Genomic DNA, 27,111 nt, shown 5'->3' on the forward strand with positions numbered 1-27,111 from the left:
ATGCAATAGTGAGGCAGAGTGTGTCCCCTTGGTGCACCACACACCACGCAATAGTGAGGCAGAGTGTGTCCCCTTGGTGCACCACACACCACACACCACGCAATAGTGAGGCAGAGTGTGTCCCCTTGGTGCACCACACACCACACACCACGCAATAGTGAGGCAGAGTGTGTCCCCTTGGTGCACCACACACACAGCACACACCACGCAATAGTGAGGCAGAGTGTGTCCCCTTGGTGCACACACCACACACCACGCAATAGTGAGGCAGAGTGTGTCCCCTTGGTGCACCACACACCACACACCACACACCACGCAATAGTGAGGCAGAGTGTGTCCCCTTGGTGCACCACACACCACACACCACGCAATAGTGAGGCAGAGTGTGTCCCCTTGGTGCACCACACACCACACACCACACACCACGCAATAGTGAGGCAGAGTGTGTCCCCTTGGTGCACCACACACCACACACCACACACCACGCAATAGTGAGGCAGAGTGTGTCCCTTGGTGCACCACACACCACACAGCACACACCACGCAATAGTGAGGCAGAGTGTGTCCCCTTGGTGCACCACACACCACACACCATGCAATAGTGAGGCAGAGTGTGTCCCCTTGGTGCACCACACCACACACCACACACCACGCAATAGTGAGGCAGAGTGTGTCCCCTTGGTGCACCACACACCACACACCACGCAATAGTGAGGCAGAGTGTGTCCCCTTGGTGCACCACACACCACACACCACACACCACGCAATAGTGAGGCAGAGTGTGTCCCCTTGGTGCACCACACACCATGCAATAGTGAGGCAGAGTGTGTCCCCTTGGTGCACCACACACCACACACCATGCAATAGTGAGGCAGAGTGTGTCCCCTTGGTGCACCACACACCACGCAATAGTGAGGCAGAGTGTGTCCCCTTGGTGCACCACACACCACACAGCACACACCATGCAATAGTGAGGCAGAGTGTGTCCCCTTGGTGCACCACACACCACACACCACGCAATAGTGAGGCAGAGTGTGTCCCCTTGGTGCACCACACACCACACACACCATGCAATAGTGAGGCAGAGTGTGTCCCCTTGGTGCACCACACACACACACCACACACCACGCAATAGTGAGGCAGAGTGTGTCCCCTTGGTGCACCACACACACACACCACGCAATAGTGAGGCAGAGTGTGTCCCCTTGGTGCACACACACACACACACACACCACGCAATAGTGAGGCAGTGTGTCCCCTTGGTGCAGCACACAGCACACACCACGCAATAGTGAGGCAGAGTGTATCCCCTTGGTGCACCACACACCACACACCACACACCACGCAATAGTGAGGCAGAGTGTGTCCCCTTGGTGCACCACACACCACGCAATAGTGAGGCAGAGTGTGTCCCCTTGGTGCACCACACACCATGCAATAGTGAGGCAGAGTGTGTCCCCTTGGTGCACCACACACCACGCAATAGTGAGGCAGAGTGTGTCCCCTTGGTGCACCACACACACACACACACACCATGCAATAGTGAGGCAGAGTGTGTCCCCTTGGTGCACCACACACCACGCAATAGTGAGGCAGAGTGTGTCCCCTTGGTGCACCACACACCACACACCATGCAATAGTGAGGCAGAGTGTGTCCCCTTGGTGCACACACACACACACACACCACGCAATAGTGAGGCAGAGTGTGTCCCCTTGGTGCACCACACACACCACACACCACGCAATAGTGAGGCAGAGTGTGTCCCCTTGGTGCACCACACACCACACACCACACACCACGCAATAGTGAGGCAGAGTGTGTCCCCTTGGTGCACCACACACCACACACCACGCAATAGTGAGGCAGAGTGTGTCCCCTTGGTGCAGCACACACCACACAGCACACAGCAGGAGAAGCACTGACTTCCCAAAAGTATTTGTAGGCTAATCTGAGCCTCACTGCCACCCTGTCACGTGATGCAGTGTGTCTCCCGTAGGTGTAGGCACAGCTCTGGGAGACACAGCATAGTGAAGACTAGTGCCACAGTGCCACAGTGCCACTGCCCCTATGGCAACAAAGCTCCAACTGATCACTAATGCTACTGTGTACAAAGTCCTTATTGCTACTCTTAACACAGCCCAGAGTGTGCTCAGTGCCAGGGTCCACTGTGGCACTGTGGCGCTGTGGCACTGTGGCATCTTGGAGGGCACACTGAGCAAGGTGGTCTGCTTTTCATTTAGCGGGACACCCACATGAGAGGGTATCCAGGTGAAATGGACCGTGGCACCAGCACCTTCTAGGGCGTGGATGAGATCAACACACTTATTAACTAGATCACAGTCCATGGTGGGGAGGTGGATTGAAGGGCGTACAATGCAGCCTGACTGTCAATAAAGAAATATACATTGTTATGGAGAGGCGCCACAATGTGGATGCTTGGAACTTGGAAGCATAAATTTCTAACACAAACATAGAATAAAGTAAAAAAGAAAGAAGAAAGAAGAAATAGATAAATGATAGACAAAATAAAAAAAAAGCAGCCATTAGGAAAAAAAATGGATTATAAAAAGAAAAAAAGAAACGAAAAATAAAAAAAAGCAAATTTCATAACACAAACAAAATAAGTAAAAAAGAAAGGAGAAAGAATAGATAGAGATAAAGATAGATAAGATAGAGGGAACTAATAGGGAAAAAAATATCAAAAGGAGAAAAAGAAGTAGAAAATTAACAAAAGCATAAATTTATAACAAACATGAAATAAAAACAGCAAGAATAGAAGAAAAAAAAAATAAAACTAGATGAAATAGAAGAAGCCAATAGCAAAAAAAATGGATAATAGAAAAGAAAAAATAAAAAAAATAAAAAGATAACAAATTTCACAACACAAACATTAAAATATAGTAACAATAAAAGATAGAACGATAAATAAGGAATAAAACTCGGTAAAAGAGAGGAGCCAATAGGAAAGATGCACGCCCTGAGTCAACGTAAACAAGCCCAGACCGAGACCAAGACACAGGCGGAGAGGACTATGAAGACTGACCCTATTTGACCTTATTCTGACCTCCCCCTGCCTCGCCACCCGCACCCCTGCCCACCCCTCGCCCCCTACCCGACCCCTGAGGTAAGAGGGACAGGGGGAAATGGCACAAAATGGCGGAAAATTGATAAAATATGTGACTTATTTTGCGTGGTGTATTTTTGTGTTTGTGTGTACGTGTGTGTGTTTGTGTGTGTCTGTTTGTGTGTTTGTTTGTGTGTACGTGTGTGTGTTTGTGTGTACGTGTGTGTGTCTGTTTAAGTGTTTGTTTGTGTGTACGTGTGTGTGTTTGTGTGTACGTGTGTGTGTCTGTGTTTGTTTGTGTGTACGTGTGTGTGTTTGTGTGTACGTGTTTGTTTGTGTGTACGTGTGTGTGTTTGTGTGTACGTGTGTGTGTTTGTGTGTACGTGTGTGTCTGTTTGTGTGTACGTGTGTGTGTTTGTGTGTACCTGTCTCCTATTCTTGTGGTTTGTGATTCCGGGGCCTGCTCGGGGACTGGCGTCACTGTGGGGGCCATTATATTTATTCATTTATTTATTTTCGTTACTCGTCTCTAAAATTAATAAAACAAGTAAATAATTAAAAAAAAGGTTAATTTGTAGCCTTATAGGAAAGTTCTGGGGCCTGCTTGGGGACTGGCATCACTGTGGGGGTTATTTTATTCATTTGTTGTTACTCCTGGTTTTTCTGGGGGAGATAAATATAAAAACAGGAATTCTTTATCCAGACTGTGACCTAACCTTCCTAACCTGACTGTAACCTCACCTACCTAACCTGACTGTAACCTCACCTTCCTAACCTGACTGTAACCTCACCTTCCTAACCTGACTGGAACCTCACCTTCCTAACCTGACTGTAACCTGACCTTCCTAACCTGACTGTAACCTCACCTTCCTAACCTGACTGTAACTTTAACCTACCTAACCTGACTGTAACCTCACCTTCCTAACCTGACTGTAACCTCACCTACCTAACCTGACTGTAACCTCACCTTCCTAACCTGACTGTAACCTGACCTTCCTAACCTGACTGTAACCTGACCTTCCTAACCTGACTGTAACCTCACCTTCCTAACCTGACTGTAACCTCACCTTCCTAACCTGACTGTAACCTCACCTTCCTAACCTGACTGTAACCTCACCTTCCTAACCTGACTGTAACCTCACCTTCCTAACCTGACTGTAACCTCACCTTCCTAACCTGACTGTAACCTCACCTTCCTAACCTGACTGTAACCTCACCTACCTAACCTGACTGTAACCTCACCTTCCTAACCTGACTGTAACCTGACCTTCCTAACCTGACTGTAACCTCACCTTCCTAACCTGACTGTAACCTCACCTTCCTAACCTGACTGTAACCTCACCTTCCTAACCTGACTGTAACCTCACCTTCCTAACCTGACTGTAACCTCACCTTCCTAACCTGACTGTAACCTCACATACCTAACCTGACTGTAACCTCACCTTCCTAACCTGACTGTAACCTCACCTTCCTAACCTGACTGTAACCTCACCTTCCTAACCTGACTGTATCCTGACCTACCTAACTTAACTGTAACCTCACCTACCTAACCTGACTGTAACCTCACCTTCCTAACCTGACTGTAACCTAACCTTCCTAACCTGACTGTAACCTAACCTTCCTAACCTGACTGTAACCTCACCTACCTAACCTGACCGTAACCTCACCTTCCTAACCTGACCGTAACCTCACCTTCCTAACCTGACTGTAACCTGACCTTCCTAACCTGACTGTAACTTTAACCTACCTAACCTGACTGTAACTTTAACCTACCTAACCTGACTGTAACCTGACTGTAACCTCACCTACCTAACCTAACCTAACCTAACCTACCTAACCTGACTGTAACCTGACCTACCTAACCTGACTGTAACTTTAACCTAACGTACTTAATCTTACTGTAACTTAACGACTCTAACTGAAACTTTAACCTGACCTAACTTTATCCTCTCCTGACCTAGCTAACCTGACTCTAACTTAAGCCTATCCTGACCTATAGTCCCACTCAAATATGAAGGCCGCTGAGGGGGGAGGAGACCTAATGGTGATTCCTCGGCTGCGGCGTTGCCAAGCATCCTAGCACATAACCTAACCTAACCTAACATAAATAATATTATAACGCAGGGCCACCAGGGCCCATCTAGGTTATCCTGTATCAGTCGCACAGCGCCCTCGTCATCAGTACTTAAAGATACACTTACAAGTACACAATACATTATATACTAATTCTAAATATTTGGCCCATTAACAGGGCTAAGTCCTGCAGCGAAATCCTCTACAATCTGTGATCCCCATACATGGGGATCATGTCTTGTTTAACTATAGTAAATTTCTTATAAAAACTATCATGCAGTGCTATACATAATTATAAATCTAATAAATTTAAGTGCTTATCTAATCTGTTTTTAAACATTGTCAAACTAGTGCTATTTACAACCGTCTCTGGCAATGCATTCCAGAAGTCTACCACCCTATGACTAAAGAAATATTTTCTTATATCTAACCTGCAGCCTTGCTTTCTAATCTTCCTGCCATGATTTCTAGTCCTATTTCCCTCCTCTAAGGTAAAGAAAGATCTCACATCTATGTAGTTTGTATCTGAGAACATTTTAAATAACTCTATCATATCCCTCTTATACATCTCCTCTCAAATGAAAACATGTTTAATTCCTTTAATCTATCTCTATACTCCAGGCACTTTAATGCTGGTATCATCCTAGTTGCTCTTCTCTGAACTGCTTCTAACATGTTGATATCCTGCCTATAGTGGGGTGACCAGGCCTGTATGCAATACTCTAAATGGGGCCTAACATAGGAATTATATAAGCTACGCACCACTTCCTTACTTTTATAACTAACATTTCTATTTATAAAACCCAGGATCCTATTTGCCCTATTTCTTGCTTCTAAACATTGCTTTGAAAATTTCATAGTCCTGTCTATCACTACTCCTAAATCCTTTCCTTCCTCTACTGCCTCTAGCCAACATCCCTCCATCTCATAGTTAAAGTTTGTGTTGTCTTTACCTAAATGCATAACCTGACACTTTTAGAATTAAACTCCATCTGCCACCTGTCTGCCCATGCTATCAGCCTGTCCAGGTCTCGTTGTATTCTGTAATTGTCCTTTTCACCCTGTACTGCACATGCTATCTTAGTATCATCTGCAAACTTTGATACTTTGCTACTAATTCCTATATCTAAATCGTTAATGTACACCAAGAAAAGAAGAGGTCCTAGCACTGATCCTTGGGGTACCCACTAACCACTTCCTTCCACTCAGACATTGCCCCATTTAATACTACACATGTTTCAGTCTCATTATTAGCTTACATCTTAATGAACCATCAATAAAGTGTATTCCTGTAAGTTTGTACTAAGGGTGTATAGAGAGCTTTGAATATTGTTTTAGTGTAATGAAGACAATGATTTTGTATAGATACCACAAAATGTAGCACCACTGCTCTCCAGCGTTGCTACTTTTCAAGGTTGGACATGGGTGAGGTCAAACTCCCTGACCGCTGATAATCCCCAGGTCAAATGGAGTCACTCCTCCCCTCCCTGTCGCTCACGATGGAAGGTGAATATCTCGTCCGTGCTACTCGCCATGGCATCCTTCATAGTCGACAGAAATTAATTATTTACAGCGTCAACAAGTTCTGCTTAGAGGATTCTGTTATTATCAATGTGAAGGACACTTCTGACGGAGAACTGTCTCATTAAATAGCGGAGAGAGGATTATACCTGCAGGGTAACACCTCTATGAAAGAAAAATGCACTTTAACTCTTACCTCATGGGTGGTGTGGAAAAAGAGGAAAATAAAACAACAAAAAAGATGCATGTCTACTTGTCTATTTTAGAGAGAGAGAGAGAGAGTGTGTGTGTGTGTGTGTGTGTGTGTGTGTGTGTGTGTGTGTGTGTGTGTGTGTGTGTGTGTGTGTGTGTGTGTGTGTGTGTGTGTGTGTGTGTGTGTGCCGCGTCACAGGAGAACCAATCGTAAACTGTTGAAAGACTAGCGCAAGCAGGATTACACACACACACACACACACACACACACACACACACACACACACACACACACACACACACACACACACACACAGACCTGATACAAGTTTTTAAATTGATCAACGGAATGGACCAAGTGGATAATGAGAAACTGATCCTGAGAGAAGAATATGACATCCGAAGCACAAGATCGCATAGTAAAAAGCTGAGAAAAGGAAGATGTCTGAGAGATATTAGAAAATATAGTTTACCGCAGAGATGTGTTGAGACGTGGAACAGTTTAGATGAAGAAGTAGTGTCTGCAACGAGTGTGCACACTTTTAAAGTAAGATTGGATAAGTGTGGATATGGAGACGGGGCCACACCAGCATAAAGCCCAGGCCCTGGAAAACTACAACTAGGTAAATACACACACACACACACACACACACACACACACACACACACATAAGGAAACTAGAGAAAGTACAGAGGGCTGCAACGAAAATGGTGCCTGACTTAAGAGATTTGACTTATGAAGACAGACTGAAAAGAATGCAACTTCCAACCCTGGAAAACAGAAGAGAAAGGGGAGACCTGATAGCAATATACAGAGTGATGATTGGCATGGAAAAAATGGATAGGGAAGATCTGTGTATGTGGAATGGAAGAATGTCGAGAGGGCATGGGAAAAAACTAAAATGGCCACTTATAGGAGAGATGTGAAAAATATAGCTTCCTCATAGAAGGGTGGAAGCATGGAATAGTTTAGACGTGGAAGTGGTCAACGCAAGGAATATTCATGATTTTAAGAAAAAGCTGGACATTAATAGATATGGAGACGGGACAACACGAGCATAGCTCTTTTCCCGTATGTTACAATTAGGTAAATACAATTAGGTAAATACACACACACACACACACACACACACACGTGCATGAGAGAACTATATAGTAATAAGAAACAGGAGGAAATAGTAACAAGCCAGAGAGAGAGTGAGAGAGCGGGAGAGATGGGCGTTTCTCCACACTTCATTGTTAATTCCATAATTGGGGCTGCGACGTTTGGGGAATCTCCGTTAGGTCTCCCCCTCAGCGGCCTTCATATTTGAGTCGTACACTAGCTAACCTGACTCTAACTTAAGCCTATCCTGACCTAGCTAATAGAAACATAAAGGAGGAAGAGGAAGAGCAGGAAAGGAGATAAACATGTAGGATTTAGTAGTGTGGTGACAGTGACAGACAAAGGTGGACCTGTGGCCTGACACAGACACAAAATGCACACATAAGAAAAGAGAGTACTTGCTGCTGGAGACAAACACATAGGAGGCTCTGGGAAGGAAGACAGGGGAGGCACACACACACCCATCACATGTCACAAGGTCACTGCCGGCAAGGGGACACTGGCTGGTGCCCATACCTTGCTTCACATACCAGGATTGGCAGACATGTATAGTGCCACACCTACCAGCGTCTGTGGGTTGGGTCAGGATACATTGCTGTGCCTAAGGGTGTATCCGGGTGACTTGTGTTCTGTGGGTCAGGATGCTGTTGTGCTGTCAGTCCTCCTAAGGCTGCACAACACAGACCCCCTTCCTTGAGTGAGACTGGACTTGGTGTGTGTGTATAGGCAGGCCACCCCCATTTCCTCCCTCCCCATGCACAGGAAAACACTCTTCTTCCTCCTTTGTGTTTAATTCACGGACAAGTTGGCACAGGTACAGCTTGAAGGGACGAGAGGTGAAGAGATACTGCAAGGACTTCAAGGCTCCTGTCCTCAATGAATAGTCCTGTGCAGCTGTCTCACCACCTCACCTAACACACATACACGCACACACCAACACCAATTGAACACCTGAATCATACACTCATAACACTAAACACACACACACACACACACACACAAATTCAAAACTCAAACCACACACTCATAACAACGCCAAGGAGTGTGTCTGGGTGATGTGTGTTACTGTGGCTTGGGTTAAAAAGTACATTGTCACGCATAGGGATGTGTCTTGTGTAAGATATCCATTTCTGCGGGGAAAATAGGTGAAGCAACAGCCTATGGTATGAAATAAGATGTAACTAAGGGAGAGAGGGCTGCTCCAGGCAAGAAAATGTAGCAGAATGGAGAGGTTTGTTGACTTCTGGCCAGAGAGGTGTCAGAGGGGAGTCAGTCTTGTATTAGTAAGAATGCATTTCTATCTTGAGTTTTGGGTATAAGACGATTTTATTGACATTGGGATGGATCTATGAAGGTCAGAAGATTAATGGCCACAGTTTTCACGTCTTCAATCCCTACATGAGTCTGAATCTGTATAAAATCATCAAATAATAAGCAGAATGGATTGGAAAATACATGATGGTGTTGAATGGGTTAAACAGTTGGTGAGGCAGTGTGGGTCAACTATCATCTCATAGGGTCAGAGGAGGAGGTTATATTTGTAGGACGTATGGGTTTAAGATTTGTGTTTGGTTTGATGCGTGTTTGATGTGTGTCATTTGGACCTGTATTTTGATGCGTGGATTTAAGATGAGAAGCTTTTGAGAAGTGTATGGAAACATGATTTGCTTGCTGAAGTAATTACTCATGAGCGTTTGTTTGAATTTAATTAAATGTTGAAAATTTTGCAATATACAGGGAATCCTTGTTCACAATTCGCATTTTTGCCAATTCAAACTCAGTTCATTAATAGCCAATCATCAAGGTTCGACAGACTGACTCACCAATTCCACATTCACCCACCCAGTCAAAATCCGTCACCACCACAAATTCGCCACAAACCCGCCAGGCAGTTGGGCACCACACTACAGTCACCACACACCACACTGTCACCACACACCACACTGTCACGACACACCACACTGTCACCACACACCATAGGCACCACACACCACAGTCACCACACACCAGTCACCACACACCACCTTAGTGACAGATTTATATAGTGATCTCATAAATAATTGATGATGATGATGATACAATACTTTCAACACTTACCAACCTCTTTTCTATCTCCCCAGGTGTGTGTGTCTGTGTGTGTGTCGCCTGTGTCATCACCACCACCACCACCACCACCATGGCGCACCTCACCTTCCAACAAGAGTACATGCAGATGCCGCCCGTCACCCGCGCCTACACCACTGCCTGCGTCGCCACTACTATGCTGGTGGTGAGTGTGTGTGTGTGTGTGTGTGTGTGTGTGTGTGTGTGTGTGTGTGTGTGTGTGTGTTTTGAGTGTGTTTTTGGAGTATGTGTATGTGTGTGTTTGTTTTATATTGATTTTGGGTGTTTTAAGTGTGTTTTTTTGAGTATGTATGTGTTTTAGAGTGTTTTGAGTGTGTGTGTGTGTGTGTGTGTATTTACGTAATTGTATTTACCTAATTGTAACATACGGGAAAAGAGCTATGCTCGTACTGTCCCGTCTCCATATCTACTAATGTCCAGCTTTTTCTTAAAATCATGAATATTCCTTGCGTTGACCACTTCCACGTCTAAACTATTCCATGCTTCCACCCTTCTATGAGGGAAGCTATATTTTTTCACATCTCTCCTATAAGTGGCCATTTTAGTTTTTCCCATGCCCTCTCGACATTCTTTCATTCCACATACACAGATCTTCCCTATCCATTTCTTCCATGCCAATCATCACTCTATATATTGCTATCAGGTCTCCCCTTTCTCTTCTGTTTTCCAGGGTCGGAAGTTGCATTCTGTTCAGTCTGTCTTCATAAGTCAAATCTCTTAAGTCAGGCACCATTGTATGTGTGTGTTTGTTTTATATTAATTTTGGGTGTTTTAAGTGTGTTTTTTTGAGTATGTATGTGTTTTAGAGTGTTTTGAGTGTGTGTGTGTGTGTGTGTGTGTGTGTGTGTGTGTGTGTGTGTGTGTGTGTGTGTGTGTGTGTGTGTGTGTGTACCTAGTTGTATTGTAGAGGGTTGGAGTGTGGGTCATAGTGTCCTGTCTCCATGTGTCCATTTATCCAGTGTTTCCTTAAAGTTCAGCACATTATGTGGTGTAACAACTTCATTATTGAATGCATTCTACTTCTCCGCTGTTCTGTGTGGAAAACTGTATTTTGCAACATCCTTCACACACTGCCTCATCCTGATCTTCTTGACATGTCCTCTTGTCCTTCCATCTCCTTCTGTCACCAGCACCAGGTCTTCCTTGTCTAGCTTTTCAATATCATTGACTATCTTATACATTGTTATTAGGTCCCCTCGTTCTCTTCCATCTTGTAAGGTTGGCAGTCCCATTTCCTTCAGTCGTTCTTCATATGTGAGGTCCTTTAGTCCCATTTCCTTCAGTCGTTCTTCACATGTGAAGTCCTTTAGTTCCAGGTATGTGTGTGTGTTTACCTAGTTGTATTGTACAGGGTTGGAGTGTACAGGGTTGGAGTGTACAGGGTTAGAGTGTGGCTCATAGTGTCCTGTCTCCATGTCTCCATTTATCTAGTTCTGTGTGGAAAACTGTATTTTCCAACATCCTTCACACACTGCCTCATCCTGATCCAGGCCTGGCCCAAGCCTCCATGGGGCCCTAAGCGAAATTGTATTTTGGGGCCTACTAAGTAAATAAAGAGGTAGACACTGTTGTTACTGTAAATGTGTCATGTTTAATTATTTTTGGTTTAAAAAAAAGCAACGTCAATGTGGAACAACAAATTGTAATGCAAGATCAATAAAAACAAATAACACTTCCAAATTTCAACTTTATTAGCTCACAAAAATAATTATAAATTCCATTACAAAGACATAAAGAATGACATGAAATAATGAGTGAATACCACACAGCTGTTTAATGCTACAAATGAACAGAGCTGCTGTACTGTACCTAAGACACAGTAACACAATGGTTTGTTCCACCCACTCTTAGTGTCCTCAGTGGTCACGCGGATTAAGGCGCCGCATTCTGCCACGGTGGTGGTAGATTGCGGCACATCGATTTGAACCCCACTAATGACATCTAGCAGCTATGTGGCCTTTGTTGCCTAGCAGCAAGACAAATCACTTCATTGGAGGGGCCTCCCTTGTGATGACTTCATTTGGGGATTATGTAATCCTTTAATCAGCCACTCTTAAAACTTGTGCTTCCTGGCTTCTCTGGAGGCAAAGTCATTTATGACATCTCAATAAGATAACTGATGGCTAACTTTGCTGTTGATATTTATCATTGCCAGTCCACTAAGCCTTTCTTGTGCCATGGAACATCTTCCTTCCTTTTTCTGTTCTCTGCCCCTGAGGGATGCCCTTTTTTGTGACATCGTTAGCCAAACAACCTATGTTAAGGATGGGCAGGGTACACAGCACACTGCATGTCGGGAACCGACATGCAGGAAGCGCCGGTGCAGCGAAGCCTTATAGTCCGCTGGCTTAGCGAAAAAAATGTGACACACTAGATTAAAGCAACAAACTTTGCACACTGGTTGTTTGGGTCCCATGGAAGAATATTAGAGGGTGGTGCCCCACCTGCAAAAAAATGGCCGCCCCAAGAGCATTTATGATCCCATATAAATACTACTGGATTGGATTTAAGGGTGATTTAGCACAATCTAGGGGTGATTTAAGTACAAACAACCACATAACATTACTTAGAATATATTTTTACAACTCCGTATTGTCTCCATATCTTTGATCATATAGAAATAACTATTTATACATGGGTGAAAAATAACAAATAGGCTACAATATATTTTTTATTGCTCTTGGGGGCCCCCTTGTGGCCTCGAGGCCCTAAGCCACCACTTACTTCACTTATGCATCGGGCCGACCCTGTCCTGATCTTCTTGACATGTCCTCTTGTCCTTCCATCTCCTTCTGTCACCAGCACCAGGTCTTCCTTGTCTAGCTTTTCAATATCATTGACTATCTTGTACATTGTTATTAGGTCCCCTCGTTCTCTTCCATCTTGTAAGGTTGGCAGTCCCATTTCCTTCAGTCGTTCTTCACATGTGAGGTCCTTTAGTCCCATTTCCTTCAGTCGTTCTTCACATGTGAGGTCCTTTAGTCCCATTTCCTTCAGTCGTTCTTCATATGTGAGGTCCTTTAGTCCCATTTCCTTCAGCTGTTCTTCACATGTGAGGTCCTTTAGTCCCATTTCCTTCAGTCGTTCTTCATATGTGAGGTCCTTTAGTCCCATTTCCTTCAGTTGTTCTTCACATGTGAGGTCCTTTAGTCCCATTTCCTTCAGTCGTTCTTCACATGTGAGGTCCTTTAGTCCCATTTCCTTCAGTCGTTCTTCACATGTGAGGTCCTTTAGTTCCGGCACCATCTTTGTAGCAATCTTCTGTATCCTTTCCAGTTTTCTTGTATCCTTTTTAGAGGTTGGAGACCACACCACTGCTGCATATTCCAGCCTTGGGTGTATCATGCTTGTGATGATTTTTTTCATCATATCTTTATCCATGTAATGAAATGCCACTCTTATATTAGTGAACATCCTATATGATAGTCCAAATATCTTGCTTATGTGTTTATCAGGGGTCAGATTTTCTTGTATGATCACTCCAAGATGTTTTCCTCTTTAGTCTTCATTATTTGCTCCTCTCCCATCAAATAGTTCCATACTGGTCTTCTCTTACTCTTTCCTAGTTCCATTATGTGACATTTCTTGGCATTGAACTCCAATTTCCACTTCTTGCTCCACTCCTAGATCTTGTTTAAATCTTCCTGCAGCAGCAAACAGTCCTCTCTGGTGTTGATAACTCTTAGCAGCTTTGCATCATCACCAAACAAATTAATGTAACTGTTTACCCCATTGTGAATGTCATTTACATCAACTTGAAACATAATGGGGGCTAACACTGACCCTTGTGGCACTCCACTGGTTACTTTACCCCAAGATGAGTGTGTGTCTCTGATCACAGTTCTCATTTCTCTATCCTTCAAATAATCTGTTGTCCATTGTAGCAAGGTTCCACGCAGTCCTCCTGTATTCTGTAGTTTCCAAAGTTGTTGTTATTGTTGTTGTTATTGTTGTTGTTGTTGTTGTTGTTGTTGTTGTCATTGTTGTTGTTTTTTTCAGCAATTGGACGTGGTGTCTCCATTCACTCTGTACTTCAACCCAACGCTGATTTTACGGCACTACCAGGTGAGCTATTCTCTCTCTCTCTCTCTCTCTCTCTCTCTCTCTCTCTCTCTCTCTCTCTCTCTCTCTCTCTCTCTCTCTCTCTCTCTCTCTCTCTCTCTCTCTCTCTCTCTCGATTAAGATGCAATGAAAGAAATGCATATATAGACATTTGAAATACATAAAGTTAGTTCTCTCTCTCTCTCTCTCTCTCTCTCTCTCTCTCTCTCTCTCTCTCTCTCTCTCTCTCTCTCTCTCCTCTCCTTCTCCTCTCCCTCTCTCTCTCTGTCTCTCTATTTCATCTTTTTTTCATCTCAAATTACTAAAAAACACCAATAATCTCTCTCCCTCTCTCTCTCTCTCTCTCCCTCTCCCTCTCCCTCTCTCTTTCCAGATATGGCGTTTGGTGACCACGTTTCTGTTTTTTGGCACAATGGGTTTCAATTTTCTCTTCAACATGATCTTCACGTATCGATACTGCAGAATGCTTGAGGAGGGGTCCTTCAGAGGCCGCACTGCTGATTTTGTCCTTATGATGGTGAGTTGCAGGGCTGGTGGTACTGTTTGGGGGGTGTTTGAGTGTGTTTTGAGTGTGTTTTGAGGTGTTTTTGAGGTGTTTTGGGTGTGTTTTGAGGTGTTTTGGTATGTTTTGGGTGTGGTTTGTGGTGTTTTGAGGTGTTTTGAGTAGGTTTTGGTGTATTTTGGGGTGTTTGGGTGTGGTTTGGGGTGTTTTAGTGTGTTTTAGTGTGTTTTTGGGGTGTTTTGAGTTTTTGGGTGCTTGAGAATGTTTTGAGGTGTTTTGAGGTGTTTTGGTGTGTTTTGAGTGTTTTGGGGTGTTTTAGTATTTTGGGATGTTTTAGTGTGTTTTGGGGTGTTTTGGGATTTTTGGGTGCTTGAGAGTGTTTTGAGGTGTTTTGGTGTGTTTTGAGTGTTTTGGGGTGTTTTGGGGATGTTTTGAGGTGTTTTGGTGTGTTTTGGATGTGTCTTGGGGTGTTTTGAGTAGGTTTTGGGGTGTTTGGGTGTAGTTTGGGGTGTTTAGTGTGTTTTGGGGTGTTTTGGGATTTTTGTGTGTTTTGGATGTGTCTTGGGGTGTTTTGAGTGTGTTTTGGGGTGTATAGAGTGTGTTTTGAGGTGTTTTAGTGCAGAATGCTGATTTTGTCCTTATGATGGTGAGTTGCAGGGCTGGTGGTACTGTTTGGGGGGGTTTGGGGGGGTTTTGAGTATGGTTTGAGGTGTTTTTGAGGTGTTTTGGGTGTGTTTTGGGGTGTTTGGTATGTTTTGGGTGTGGTTTGTGGTGTTTTGGTGTGTTTTGAGTGTGTTTTGGGTGTGTTTTGAATGGGTTTTAGGGTGTTTAGTGTGTTTTAGTGTGTTTTGGGGTGTTTTGGAATTTTGGGTGCTTGAGAGTGTTTTGAGGTGTTTTTGGTGTGTTTTGAAGTGTTTTGGGTTGTTTTGAAGTGTTTTGGTGTGTTTTGAGTGTTTTGGGGTGTTTTGGGGATGTTTTGAGGTGTTTTTGGTGTTTTGGATGTGTCTTGGGGTGTTTTGAGTGTGTTTTGGGGTGTTTAGAGTGTGTTTTGAGGTGTTTTAGTGCAGAATGCTTGAAGAGGGATCCTTCAGAGGCCGCACTGCTGATTTTGTCCTTATGATGGTGAGTTGCAGGGCTGGTGGTACTGTTTGGGGGGTGTTTGAGTGTGTTTTGGTGTGTTTGAGGTGTTTTGAGGTGTTTTGGGTGTGTTTTGAGGTGTTTTGGTATGTTTTGGGTGTGGTTTGTGGTGTTTTGAGGTGTTTTGAGTGGGTTTTGGTGTGTTTTGACTGTGTTTTGGGGTGTTTTAGTGTGTTTTGTGTTTTGGGGTGTTTTGGGATTTTTGGGTGCTTGAGAGTGTTTTGAAGTGTTTTTGGGGTGTTTTGAAGTGTTTTGGGGATGTTTTCAGGTGTTTTTGGTGTGTTTTGAGTGTATTGGTGTATTTTGAGTGTGTTTTGGGGTGTTTAGAGTGTGTTTTGAGGTGTTTTAGTGCAGAATGCTTGAGGAGGGGTCCTTCAGAGGGCGCACTGCTGATTTTGTCCTTATGATGGTGAGTTGCAGGGCTGGTGGTACTGTTTGGGGGGTGTTTGAGTGTGTTTTTGGTGTGTTTTGAGGTGTTTTTGAGGTGTTTTGGGTGTGTTTTGAGGTGTTTTGGTATGTTTTGGGTGTGGTTTGTGGTGTTTTGAGGTGTTTTGAGTAGGTTTTGGGGTGTTTGGGTGTAGTTTGGGGTGTTTTAGTGTGTTTTGGGGTGTTTTGGGATTTTTGGGTGCTTGAGTGTTTTGAGGTGTTTTGGTGTGTTTTGAGTGTTTTGGGGTGTTTTGGGGATGTTTGAGTGTTTTGGTGTGTTTTGGATGTGTCTTGGGGTGTTTTGAGTGTGTTTTGGGGTGTTTAGAGTGTGTTTTGAGGTGTTTTAGGGCAGAATGCTTGAGGAGGGGTCCTTCAGAGGGCGCACTGCTGATTTTGTCCTTATGATGGTGAGTTGCAGGGCTGGTGGTACTGTTTGGGGGATGTTTGGGGGTGTTTTGAGTGTGATTTGAGGTGTTTTGGTGTGTTTTGAGTGTGTTTTTAGTGTTTGGGATGTTTTGAGGTGTTTGAGGGTGTTTTGGTGTGTTTTGGTGTATTTGAGTGTGTTTTGAGCTGTGTTTTGGTGTATTTGAGTGTGTTTTGAGTGTTTTGGTGCATTTGAGTGTGTTTTGGTGTATTTGAGTGTGTTTTGAGTGTTTTGGTGTATTTTGAGTGTGTTTTGGTGTATTTGAATGTGTATTGAGTGTGTTTTGGTGTATTTGAGTGTGTTTTGAGTGTGTTTTCTTGGTGTATGCAATCATCACCATTACTAATTTTCTACAGGATTTTAGCGCTAAATTTTCAAACACCACTGTATACACTGCCACCACCACCACACACCACCACAAACACCACCAAACACCACCAAACACCACCAGAAATTCCAAACACCAACACACACCACCACAAACACTCACAAACACTGCCAAACACCACAAACACTACCACACACCACCACAAACACTCACAAACCACCCCAAACACCACAAACACCACCACACACCACCACAAACACTCACAAACCACCCCAAACACCACAAACACCACCACACACCACTCACCATCTGTTCCACTCCCGTCACCCAGGTGTTTGGTGGTGTGGGCATGATGGTGTGTGCGTTGTTCTGCCAGCTGCTGTTCCTCGGGCAAGCCTTCACCATTATGCTCGTCTACATTTGGGCCAGAAGGAATCCATTTGTGCGGATGAATTTCTTTGGATTGCTAAATTTCCAGGTATGTGTGTGTGTTTACCTAGTTGTATTGTACAGGGTTGGAGTGTACAGGGTTGGAGTGTACAGGGTTGGAGTGTGGCTCATAGTGTCCTGTCTCCATGTCTCCATTTATCTAGTTCTGTGTGGAAAGCTGTATTTTCCAACATCCTTCACACACTGATCCAGGGCCGGCCCAAGCCTCCATGGGGCCCTAAGTGAAATTGTATTTGTGGGCCTACTAAGTAAATAAAGAGGTAGACACTGTTGTTACTGTAAATGTGTCATGTTTGATTATTATTGGTTTAAAGAAAAAGCAACGTCAATGTGGAACAACAAATTGTAATGCAAGATCAATTAAAACAAATAACACTTCCAAATTTCAACTTTATTAGCTCACAAAAATAATTATAAATTCCATTACAAAGACTTAAAGAATGACATGAAATAATGAGTGAATACCACACAGCTGTTTAATGCTACAAATGAACAGAGCTACTGTACTGTACCTAAAACAAAGTAACACAATGGTTTGTTTCACCCACTCTTAGTGTCCTCAGTGGTCACGCGGAGTAAGGCGCCGCATTCTGCCACGGTGGTGGTAGATTGCGGGGCATCGATTTGAACCCCACTAATGACATCTTGCAGCTATATGGCCTTTGTTGCCTAGCAGCAGGACAAATTACTTCACTGGAGGGGCCTCCCTTGTGATGACTTCATTTGGGGATTATGTAATCCTTTAATCAGCCACTCTTAAAACCTGTGCTTGCTGGCTTCTCTGGAGGCAAAGTCATTTATGACATCTCAATAAGAAATCTGATGGCTAACTTTGCTGTTGATATTTATCACTGCCAGTCCACTAAGCCTTTCTTGTGCCATGGAACATCTTCCTTCCTTTTTCTGTTCTCTGCCCCTGAGGGATTTGTCCTTTTTTGTGACATCGTTAGCCTAACAACCTATGTTAAGGATGGGCAGGGTACACAGCACACTGCATGTCGGGAACCGTCGGTTGCACGTGTTTGTTGTTGTTTTTCAGGGCAGGAAGCGCCGGTGCAGCGAAGCCTTATAGTCCGGTGGCTTAGCGAAAAAACGTGACACGCTAGATTAAAGCAACAAACTTTCCACACTGGTTGTTTGGGTCCCATGGAAGAATATTAGAGGGTGGTGCCCCATCTGCAAAAAAATGGCCGCCCGAAGAGCATTTATGATCCCATATAAATACTACTTGATTGGATTTAAGGGTGATTTAGCACAATCTAGGGGTGATTTAAGTACAAACAACCACATAACATTACTTAAAATATATTTTTACAATTCCATATTGTCTCCATATCTTTGATCATATAGAAATAACTATTTATACATGGGCGAAAAATAACACATAGGCTACAATATATTTATTGTTGCTCTTGGGGGCCCCCTTGTGGCCTCGAGGAACTAAGCCACCACTTACTTCACTTATGCATCGGGCCGGCCCTGTCCTGATCTTCTTGACATGTCCTCTTGTCCTTCCATCTCCTTCTGTCACCAGCACCAGGTCTTCCTTGTCTAGCTTTTCAATATCATTGACTATCTTGTACATTGTTATTAGGTCCCCTCGTTCTCTTCCATCTTGTAAGGTTGGCAGTCCCATTTCCTTCAGTCGTTCTTCACATGTGAGGTCCTTTAGTCCCATTTCCTTCAGTCGTTCTTCATATGTGAGGTCCTTTAGTTCCGGCACCATCTTTGTAGCAATCTTCTGTATCCTTTCCAGTTTTCTTCTATCCTTTTTAGAGGTTGGAGACCACACCACTGCTGCATATTCCAGCCTTGGGTGTATCATGCTTGTGATGATTTTTTTCATCATATCTTTATCCATGTAATGAAATGCCACTCTTATATTAGTGAACATCCTATATGATAGTCCAAATATCTTGCTTATGTGTTTATCAGGGTCAGATTTTCTTGTATGATCACTCCAAGATGTTTTCCTCTTTAGTCTTCATTATTTGCTCCTCTCCCATCAAATAGTTCCATACTGGTCTTCTCTTACTCTTTCCTAGTTCCATTATGTGACATTTCTTGGCATTGAACTCCAATTTCCACTTCTTGCTCCATTCATAGATCTTGTTTAAATCTTCCTGCAGCAGCAAACAGTCCTCTCTGGTGTTGATAACTCTTAGCAGCTTTGCATCATCACCAAACAAATTAATGTAACTGTTTACCCCATTGTGAATGTCATTTACATCAACTTGAAACATAATGGGGGCTAACACTGACCCTTGTGGCACTCCACTGGTTACTTTACCCCAAGATGAGTATGTGTCTCTGATCACAGTTCTCATTTCTCTATCCTTCAAATAATCTGTTGTCCATTGTAGCAAGGTTCCACGCAGTCCTCCTGTGTTCTGTAGTTTCCAAAGAAGTGTTCCGTGAGGGACTTTATCAAAAGGCTTTTTAATGTCCAGGCATACTGTGTCCACCCATCCATCTGTGCTTTCCAGTCCTGCAATAACCCTGGAGTAGAAGCTTAACAAGTTTGATACACATGACCGCCCTGTCCTGAACCCAAACTGTCTGTTCGATAGGACTTGCTCCTCTTCTACAAATTGAACCCATTTTTCTTTGATAATTATTTCACCTAACTTCCCTACGACACTTGTAAGTGACACTGGTCTGTAGTTTAGTGGTTCAGTTGCCTTTCCTCCTTTAAATATGGGTATTACGTTGGCTCTCTTCCACTCCAGTGGAAGTTTCCTTCATTTATTGAACTTTGAATTATTTCACAAATTGGCTCCAGTAATTGGTGTTTACATTGTTTGAACAGCCAGCCTGATACACCAGCCACCCCCATTGCTTTTCTCACTTCCAACTTGTCCAGTAATCTTGCAGTATCCTCTTTGTGCACTGCAATCTCCTGCAATCCTTGGCAGTGCAGTGTCCTGTTAGCTTCTGTGAAGTCATCTTCTTCAGTGAACACCGTTTTGAAGCTCTCATTCATTATTTCACACATTTCCTTCTCTGTTTGGTATGTCTTCCCTTCTTTCACTATTTTATCAATTGTTTCCTTGTTCTTCATCTTACCGTTTATAAACTTGTAGAAAAGTTTGGGTTCATCCTTGCTTTATCCACTACATCCTTCTCAAACTTTCTTTCTTCCTCTCTCCTTACTCTGATATACTCATTACTAGCATCTTTGTACTGCCGTCTGTTAGAGTCATTCCTCTGCTTTAAGAGTTTCTTCCATGCTTTATCCTTTGTTGTTTTAGCTTGTTTGCATCTACCATTGGACCAAGCGACTATTATTGTATTGACTCTATAAACAGGAACAAACTTTTTTACTCCTTCATTGTATTCCTGTAAGACTATGTCATATTTTTCTTGTACAGTCTTCCTGCTCATAATATTACTCCACTCAATATCAGCAAAATAACTCATTAATTTTTCAAAATCTGCTCTTGCATAATTTAATCTCTCTCCTTTATAGTCCTCCCTGTATCTTATCTCATCTTCCTCATGCATTTGCATCTCTAATGTCACATGATCACTTTCCCCATTGGACTAAGGTAGTGTGTGTGTGTATTTACCTAATTGTATTTACCTAATTGTAACATACGGGAAAAGAGCTATGCTCGTGTTGTCCCGTCTCCATATCTATTAATGTCCAGCTTTTTCTTAAAATCATGAATATTCCTTGCGTTGACCACTTTCACGTCTAAATTATTCCATGCTTCCACCCTTCTATGAGGGAAGCTATATTTTTCACATCTCTCCTATAAGTGGCCATTTTAGTTTTTCCCATGCCCTCTCGACATTCTTTCATTCCACATACACAGATCTTCCCTATCCATTTTTTCCATGCCAATCATCACTCTGTATATTGCTATCAGGTCTCCCCTTTCTCTTCTGTTTTCCAGGGTCGGAAGTTGCATTCTGTTCAGTCTGTCTTCATAAGTCAAATCTCTTAAGTCAGGCACCATTTTTGTTGCAGCCCTCTGTACTTTCTCTAGTTTCCTTATGTGTTTCTTTAAGTTCGAGCCCACTGTATTGTTGCATATTCAAGCCTCGGTCTTATCATTGCAGTAATTATTTTCTTCATCATTTCTTCATCTAAATATCTGACGCCACTCTTATGTTCCTCAATAAGTTCAATACTTCTCCAATTATTTTGTTTATATGTCTCTCTGGCGATAGGTCATTGGTAATTGTCACCCCAAGGTCTTTTTCTTCATGACTGGTTTTATGTCTTCATTTCCTATCTTGTACATACTCCTGATTCTTCTTTCACTCTTGCCAAACTCTATTTTCTTGCATTTTGTCGTGTTGAACTCCATTTGCCATGTACAGCTCCATTTCCATATTCTGTCCAAGTCTTCCTGGAGTAGTTCGCAATCTTTGTCACATCTCACTTTTCTTAACAATTTTGCATCGTCTGCAAATAGGCTCACATAACTGGACACCCCATCCACCATGTCATTTATGTAGACCGCGAACATTACTGGTGCCAACACTGATCCCTGTGGAACTCCACTCTCCACCAAGCCCCATTCTGATGGTCTGTCCTTAATTATTGTTCTCATTTCTCTTCCTACCAAAAGTCTTCCATCCATTTTAGTAAACTGCCATGCACTCCTCCTACCATTTCAAGTTTCCAGATCAGTCTCCGGTGTGGTACCTTATCAAAGGCCTTTTTTAAATCCAGATATATTCCATCAGCCCAACCATCTCTTTCCTGTATTACATCTATCACCCTCGAATAGTAACATATCAGGTTTGTCGTGCATGAACGCCCTTTTCTAAAACCAAATTGACACTCACAAAGTATGTCATTTTTCTCCAAGAAGTCTGTCCATCTATTCTTCACCACCCTCTCACACATCTTAGCTACCACACTTGTAAGTGACACTGGTCTATAGTTCAATGGGTCTCTCTTGTTACCTGATTTATAGATTGGGACAATGTTAGCTCTTTTCCAGTCTTGGGGCACTACACCTTCCCTTAATGAGGCATCAATTACTTCACAAACTTTTTCTGCCAGTTGCTCCCTGCATTCTCTTAAAATCCATCCTGATACCCCATCAGGTCCCACAGCTTTTCTCACTTCTAAACTCCCCATCATATTCTTGATCTCCTCCACAGTTACTTGAAACTCCTTCATAATCCCTTTCTGTTCCATTACCAGTGGTTTGTCAAAAGCAGTCTCCTTTGTGAATACCTTCCGAAAGCATCCATTCATAGCCTCTGCCATTTCCTGGGATCTTCACTGCATACTCCATTTACTTCTAAACTTTCAATACTTTCTCTATTTTTGATGTTGTTGTTCACATGTCTGTAAAAAGCCTTGGTTGGTCTTTACATTTATCAATTATATCCTTTTCTTGTTTCTTTCTTTCTTCTCTTCTAATCAACACATATTCATTTCTTGCTCTTTTGTAACTTTCCCACTGCTTAATCCGTCTTTTCCTTCTCCACCTCTTCCATGCATCCTCTTTTCTTGTTCTAGCCTTTTCACATCTATCGTTAAACCAGTCCTGCTTTCCAACTTCTCTATGTTGTCTTATTGGTACAAATTTTTCTCACCTTCTTTGTATATTTTTATAAATTCCTTCCACTTTTCATTTGCTCCTTAGCACTCTTGAATTTCATCCAATTTGTCTCTTGAAAGAATTTCTTTAGGTTTCCAAAATCTGTCTTGGCATAATTCCATCTTCCCACTTTATATTCTTCATTTCTTCTAGATTTCTCTTCATCTATCACCTTGAACTCCAAAACTGCATGATCACTCTTTGCTAAAGGGCACTCCACCCTCATCTCCTCAATGACCATTGGCTCTGTACTAAAGACCAAGTCCAGTCTTGACGATGCTCCCTCTCCTCCAAACCTAGTATCTTCTTTGACCCACTGAGTTAACACATTTTCCATTGCCAGTGTCAATAGTGTATTTCCCATGTTGTCTCTGATCCTTCCATTGACCAGTCCTCCCAACACACCTCTTTACAATTAAAATCTCCCATCATTATAGTTCGTTCACAGCCACCCAACATTTCTTCCAGACATGTTCCTGTATCACTTATCATTTCTTCATATTCCTGTACTGACCATGCATTTGTCTTAGGTGGTACGTACACCACTATGTAGTGCCTCTTTTTCCTTCATTAGTTTCTGCTCTGATCTTTAGCACTTCTGCCTTTCCCATACCTTCTTTCACTTGATCCACCTTTATATCTTTTTTAACCAGCAACATCACTCCTCCTCCCATCTTACCTACTCTATTTCTTTTCCAAACATTATATTTCCTTCTCCAACCATCATCAGGTCTTCTCCCTCTCTCAGTTTTGTTTCAGTAAGACCCACAATATCTGGGTTCTTGTCCCTCAAGTAATCGTTGAGTTCTAAAATCCCTGATATCACTCCATTTATGTTGGAATACATTACATTCCGCTCATACGTAAGTTTCTTTAGTCCTTTCTTACTGTACTTTTCTGGGTTATGAACCACTTCCTCAGTCTCATATCCAAGATTCTCCAGAAAAACTCTTTCTTCTCCTCTTCTGTCCTCTCTTCATTTGTGTGTGTGTGTGTGTGTGTGTGTGTGTGTGTGTGTGTGTGTGTGTGTGTGTGTGTGTGTGTAATTCACCTCAGTTGCCTGTTGGTCACCCAGCCAGTCTTCCCCATTACGGAGCGAGCTCAGAGCTCATAGACCAATCTTCGGGTAGGACTGAGACCACAACACACTCCACACACTGGGAAAGCAAGGCCACAACCCCTCCAGTTACACCAAGTACCTATTTACTGCTAGGTGAACAGGGGCTACACATTAAGAGGCTTGCCCATTTGCCTCGCCGCCTCCGGGATTCGAACCCAGACCCTCTCAAGTGTGAGTCAAGCGTGCTAACCACTACACTACGCGGTGTGTGTGTGTGTTACAGGGTTTGTGTGTATGTGTTACAGGGTTCAAGTGGGGCTCCTAGTGACCTGTCTCCATATCTCCATTTGTGTAACTTGTCCTTCAATTTGTGGACACTTTGTGGTGTTACAATGTCTTCACTTAATCCATTCCAGCTGTCTACTGTCCTGTGTGGAAAACTGAACTTCTTGATATTCCTGACACTGACTTTTCATCATTTTCTTGGAGTGTCCTCTTGTGTGTGTGTCCCTGCTCCCTGCTCCGCCAGTGTTACCAGGTCTTGTCTGTCTATCTTCTCCATATGGTTTAATAACTTATACATCATTATTAGGTCTCCTCTTTCCCATCTATACTCAAAAGTTGGCAGCTCCATCTCCTTCAGTCTTTCCTCATAGAGAAGGTCTTTTATTTCAAGGCCCATCTTTGCAACAGTCCTTTGTATCCTTTCTTCCTGTGTATATATAATCCTATCTCTCATTTCCCACCTAACCTAACTCTCTCTCTCTCTCTCCTCTCTCTCTCTCCTCCTTAGTAACATGTACATATGCGATTAAGAGCAATTTTCATATTTTTCAAGCAACCTAACCTAACCTTACCTCTCTCTCTCTCTCTCTCCCACAGGCTCCATACCTCCCCTGGGTCCTCTTAGGGTTCAGTGTCCTCCTGGGTAACTCAGTGCTGGTGGACCTGGTGGGCATTGCTGTCGGACACATTTACTATTTCCTCGAAGATGTGTTCCCTCAGCGCTCAGGAGGTATTAGACTGCTCAAGACACCCAGGATACTGTAAGTGTGTTTTGGGGGTGTTTTGAGTGTGTTTGAGGTGATTTTGAGTGTGTTTTGGGGTGTTTTGTGGTGTTTTGGGAGTGTATATGTGTGTTTTGAGTGTGTTTGATGGTGTATGTCTGTGTTTGAGTATGTTTGGCGGTTTTGGGGTGTATATGTGTGTTTTGAGTGTTTTGATGGTATATGTCTGTGTGTGTGTGTGTGTCTGTGTGTGTGTGTGTGTGGGTGTTTTTTAAGGGTGTATGTGTGTGTTTTGGTGTGTTTTAAGTGTGTGTAGGTGTGTTTTGGTGTGTTTTGAATGTTTTGTGTGTGTGTGTGTGTGTGTGTGTGTGTGTGTGTGTTTGGGTATTTTTTGAGGTTGTATGTGTGTGTTTTGGTGTGTTTTAAGTGTGTGTAGGTGTGTTTTGGTGTCTTTTGAGTGTTTTGAGTGTGTGTGTGTGTGTATTTACCTAGTTGTATTTACCTAGTTGTAGTTTTACAGGGCCTGGGCTTTATGCTCGTGTGGCCCCGTCTCCATATCTACACTTATCCAATCTTACTTTAAAAGTGTGTGTGTGTGTGTGTGTGTGTATGTGTGTGTGTGTGTGTTTTGGTGTATTTTGAGGGTGTATGTATGTGTTTGGGTGTGTTGAGGGTGTATGTATGTGTTTGGGTGTGTTTTGGGTTTCTAGGTGTTTTGAGTGTGTTTTGATGGTATATCTGTGTTTTTTTGGGGTGTTTAGGGATGTGTCTAGATGTGTTTTGGGTGTTTGGGTGTGTTTTGCGTGTCCAGGTGTCTTTTGGGTGTGGTTTGAGTCTGTGTGTGTATGTTTGGGTGTGATTTGGGATGTATATGTATGTTGAGTGTATGTTGAGTGTTTTGAGTGTGTGTTTGAGTGTATTTCCAGTCTGTACGGAGTGTGTTCATTTCAACTATATATAAAGCAACCTTGTTTTACCGTACCCTACCTAACCTAACCTTCATTTATCTAACTTCCACCAGGGTAAGGCTATTTGAGACCCACCCAGATGACCCTGCCTATAACCCCCTGCCAGAGGAGAGGCCTGGGGGCTTTCCCTGGGGCGAGGCACTGGGGGGAGCGTGGCCACAGGGAGGGGACGGCCGCCAACAACAACAACAACAGCAGCAACAGTAGAGGAGGTGTGTGTGTGTGTGCGTGTGTGTGTTGCAGGAAGGATAAGAGGATTGAGTGAGTTTTGGTGTTATTGTTGTAGTTGTAGTGGTGGTGGGGGTTGTAGTAGTAGTAGTAGTAGTAGTAGTAGTAGTAGTAGTAGTAGCAGTAGTAGTAGTTGTTGTTATTATTGTAGACATATTATAGTGATGGTGGTGGTAGTAGTAGTAGTAGTAGTGGTAGTAGTAGTAGTAGTAGTAGTAGTAGTAGTAGTAGTAGTAAATTCAAGAGAATATAGAGACAAATTGAGAAAATAACTTATATTAAAAATTATTATTATTATTATTATTATTATTATTATTATTATTATTATTATTATTATTATTATTATTATTTATGAAGTAATGCATTTTTCTCTCTCTTCCAGGCCTCCCTCCTCCTCCTCCTCCTCCTCCTCCTCCTCCTCCTCCTCCTCCTCCTCCTCCTCCTCCTCCTCCTTCTCCTCCAATTTAGAGGAGCTTTCATTTGTTCATATGTTTGTTAGACATTCTTTGATATGGCACTGATAACTCTCTCTCTCTCTCTCTCTCTCTCTCTCTCTCTCTCTCTCTCTCTCTCTCTCTCTCTCTCTCTCTCTCTCTCTCTCTCTCTCTAATTTTGGCATTGTTATTATTATTATTATTATTATTTACATTATGAGAGAGAGAGAGAGAGAGAGAGAGAGAGAGAGAGAGAGAGAGAGTTATTTACATTTAAGTTGATTTTGGGTTTTTATTCAATTTTTTGTGAAGTGGCTTGGTTTGTTATAAGTAAACTTGGTACTTAAATCAATAAAAAGGAGAGATTTAAGTAAAAGAAGAAAAATTATGTTACTTTTATTTTTTATTTATTTATTTTTTCCATTTTTTTTTTTTTTT

General features: G+C 42.9%; 1 protein-coding gene across 1 annotated transcript; it reads left to right on the top strand.

Moving 5' to 3' along the window:
• Positions 1 to 2,977: 2,977 nt before the first annotated feature.
• Positions 2,978 to 26,816, top strand: LOC123505571 (derlin-2-like). Its single transcript, XM_045257045.1, has 8 exons — positions 2,978 to 3,125; positions 10,077 to 10,225; positions 14,080 to 14,145; positions 14,516 to 14,659; positions 17,291 to 17,437; positions 24,919 to 25,082; positions 26,065 to 26,272; positions 26,622 to 26,816. The coding sequence occupies exons 2-7, from the start codon at positions 10,133 to 10,135 to the stop codon at positions 26,216 to 26,218; spliced, it is 768 nt and encodes a 255-aa protein (XP_045112980.1). The 5' UTR covers positions 2,978 to 3,125; positions 10,077 to 10,132; the 3' UTR covers positions 26,219 to 26,272; positions 26,622 to 26,816.
• The last annotated feature ends 295 nt before the right edge of the window (positions 26,817 to 27,111 follow it).

The sequence above is a fragment of the Portunus trituberculatus genome, chromosome 2 (assembly GCF_017591435.1).
Source record: "Portunus trituberculatus isolate SZX2019 chromosome 2, ASM1759143v1, whole genome shotgun sequence".
NCBI classification, from domain to species: domain Eukaryota; kingdom Metazoa; phylum Arthropoda; class Malacostraca; order Decapoda; family Portunidae; genus Portunus; species Portunus trituberculatus.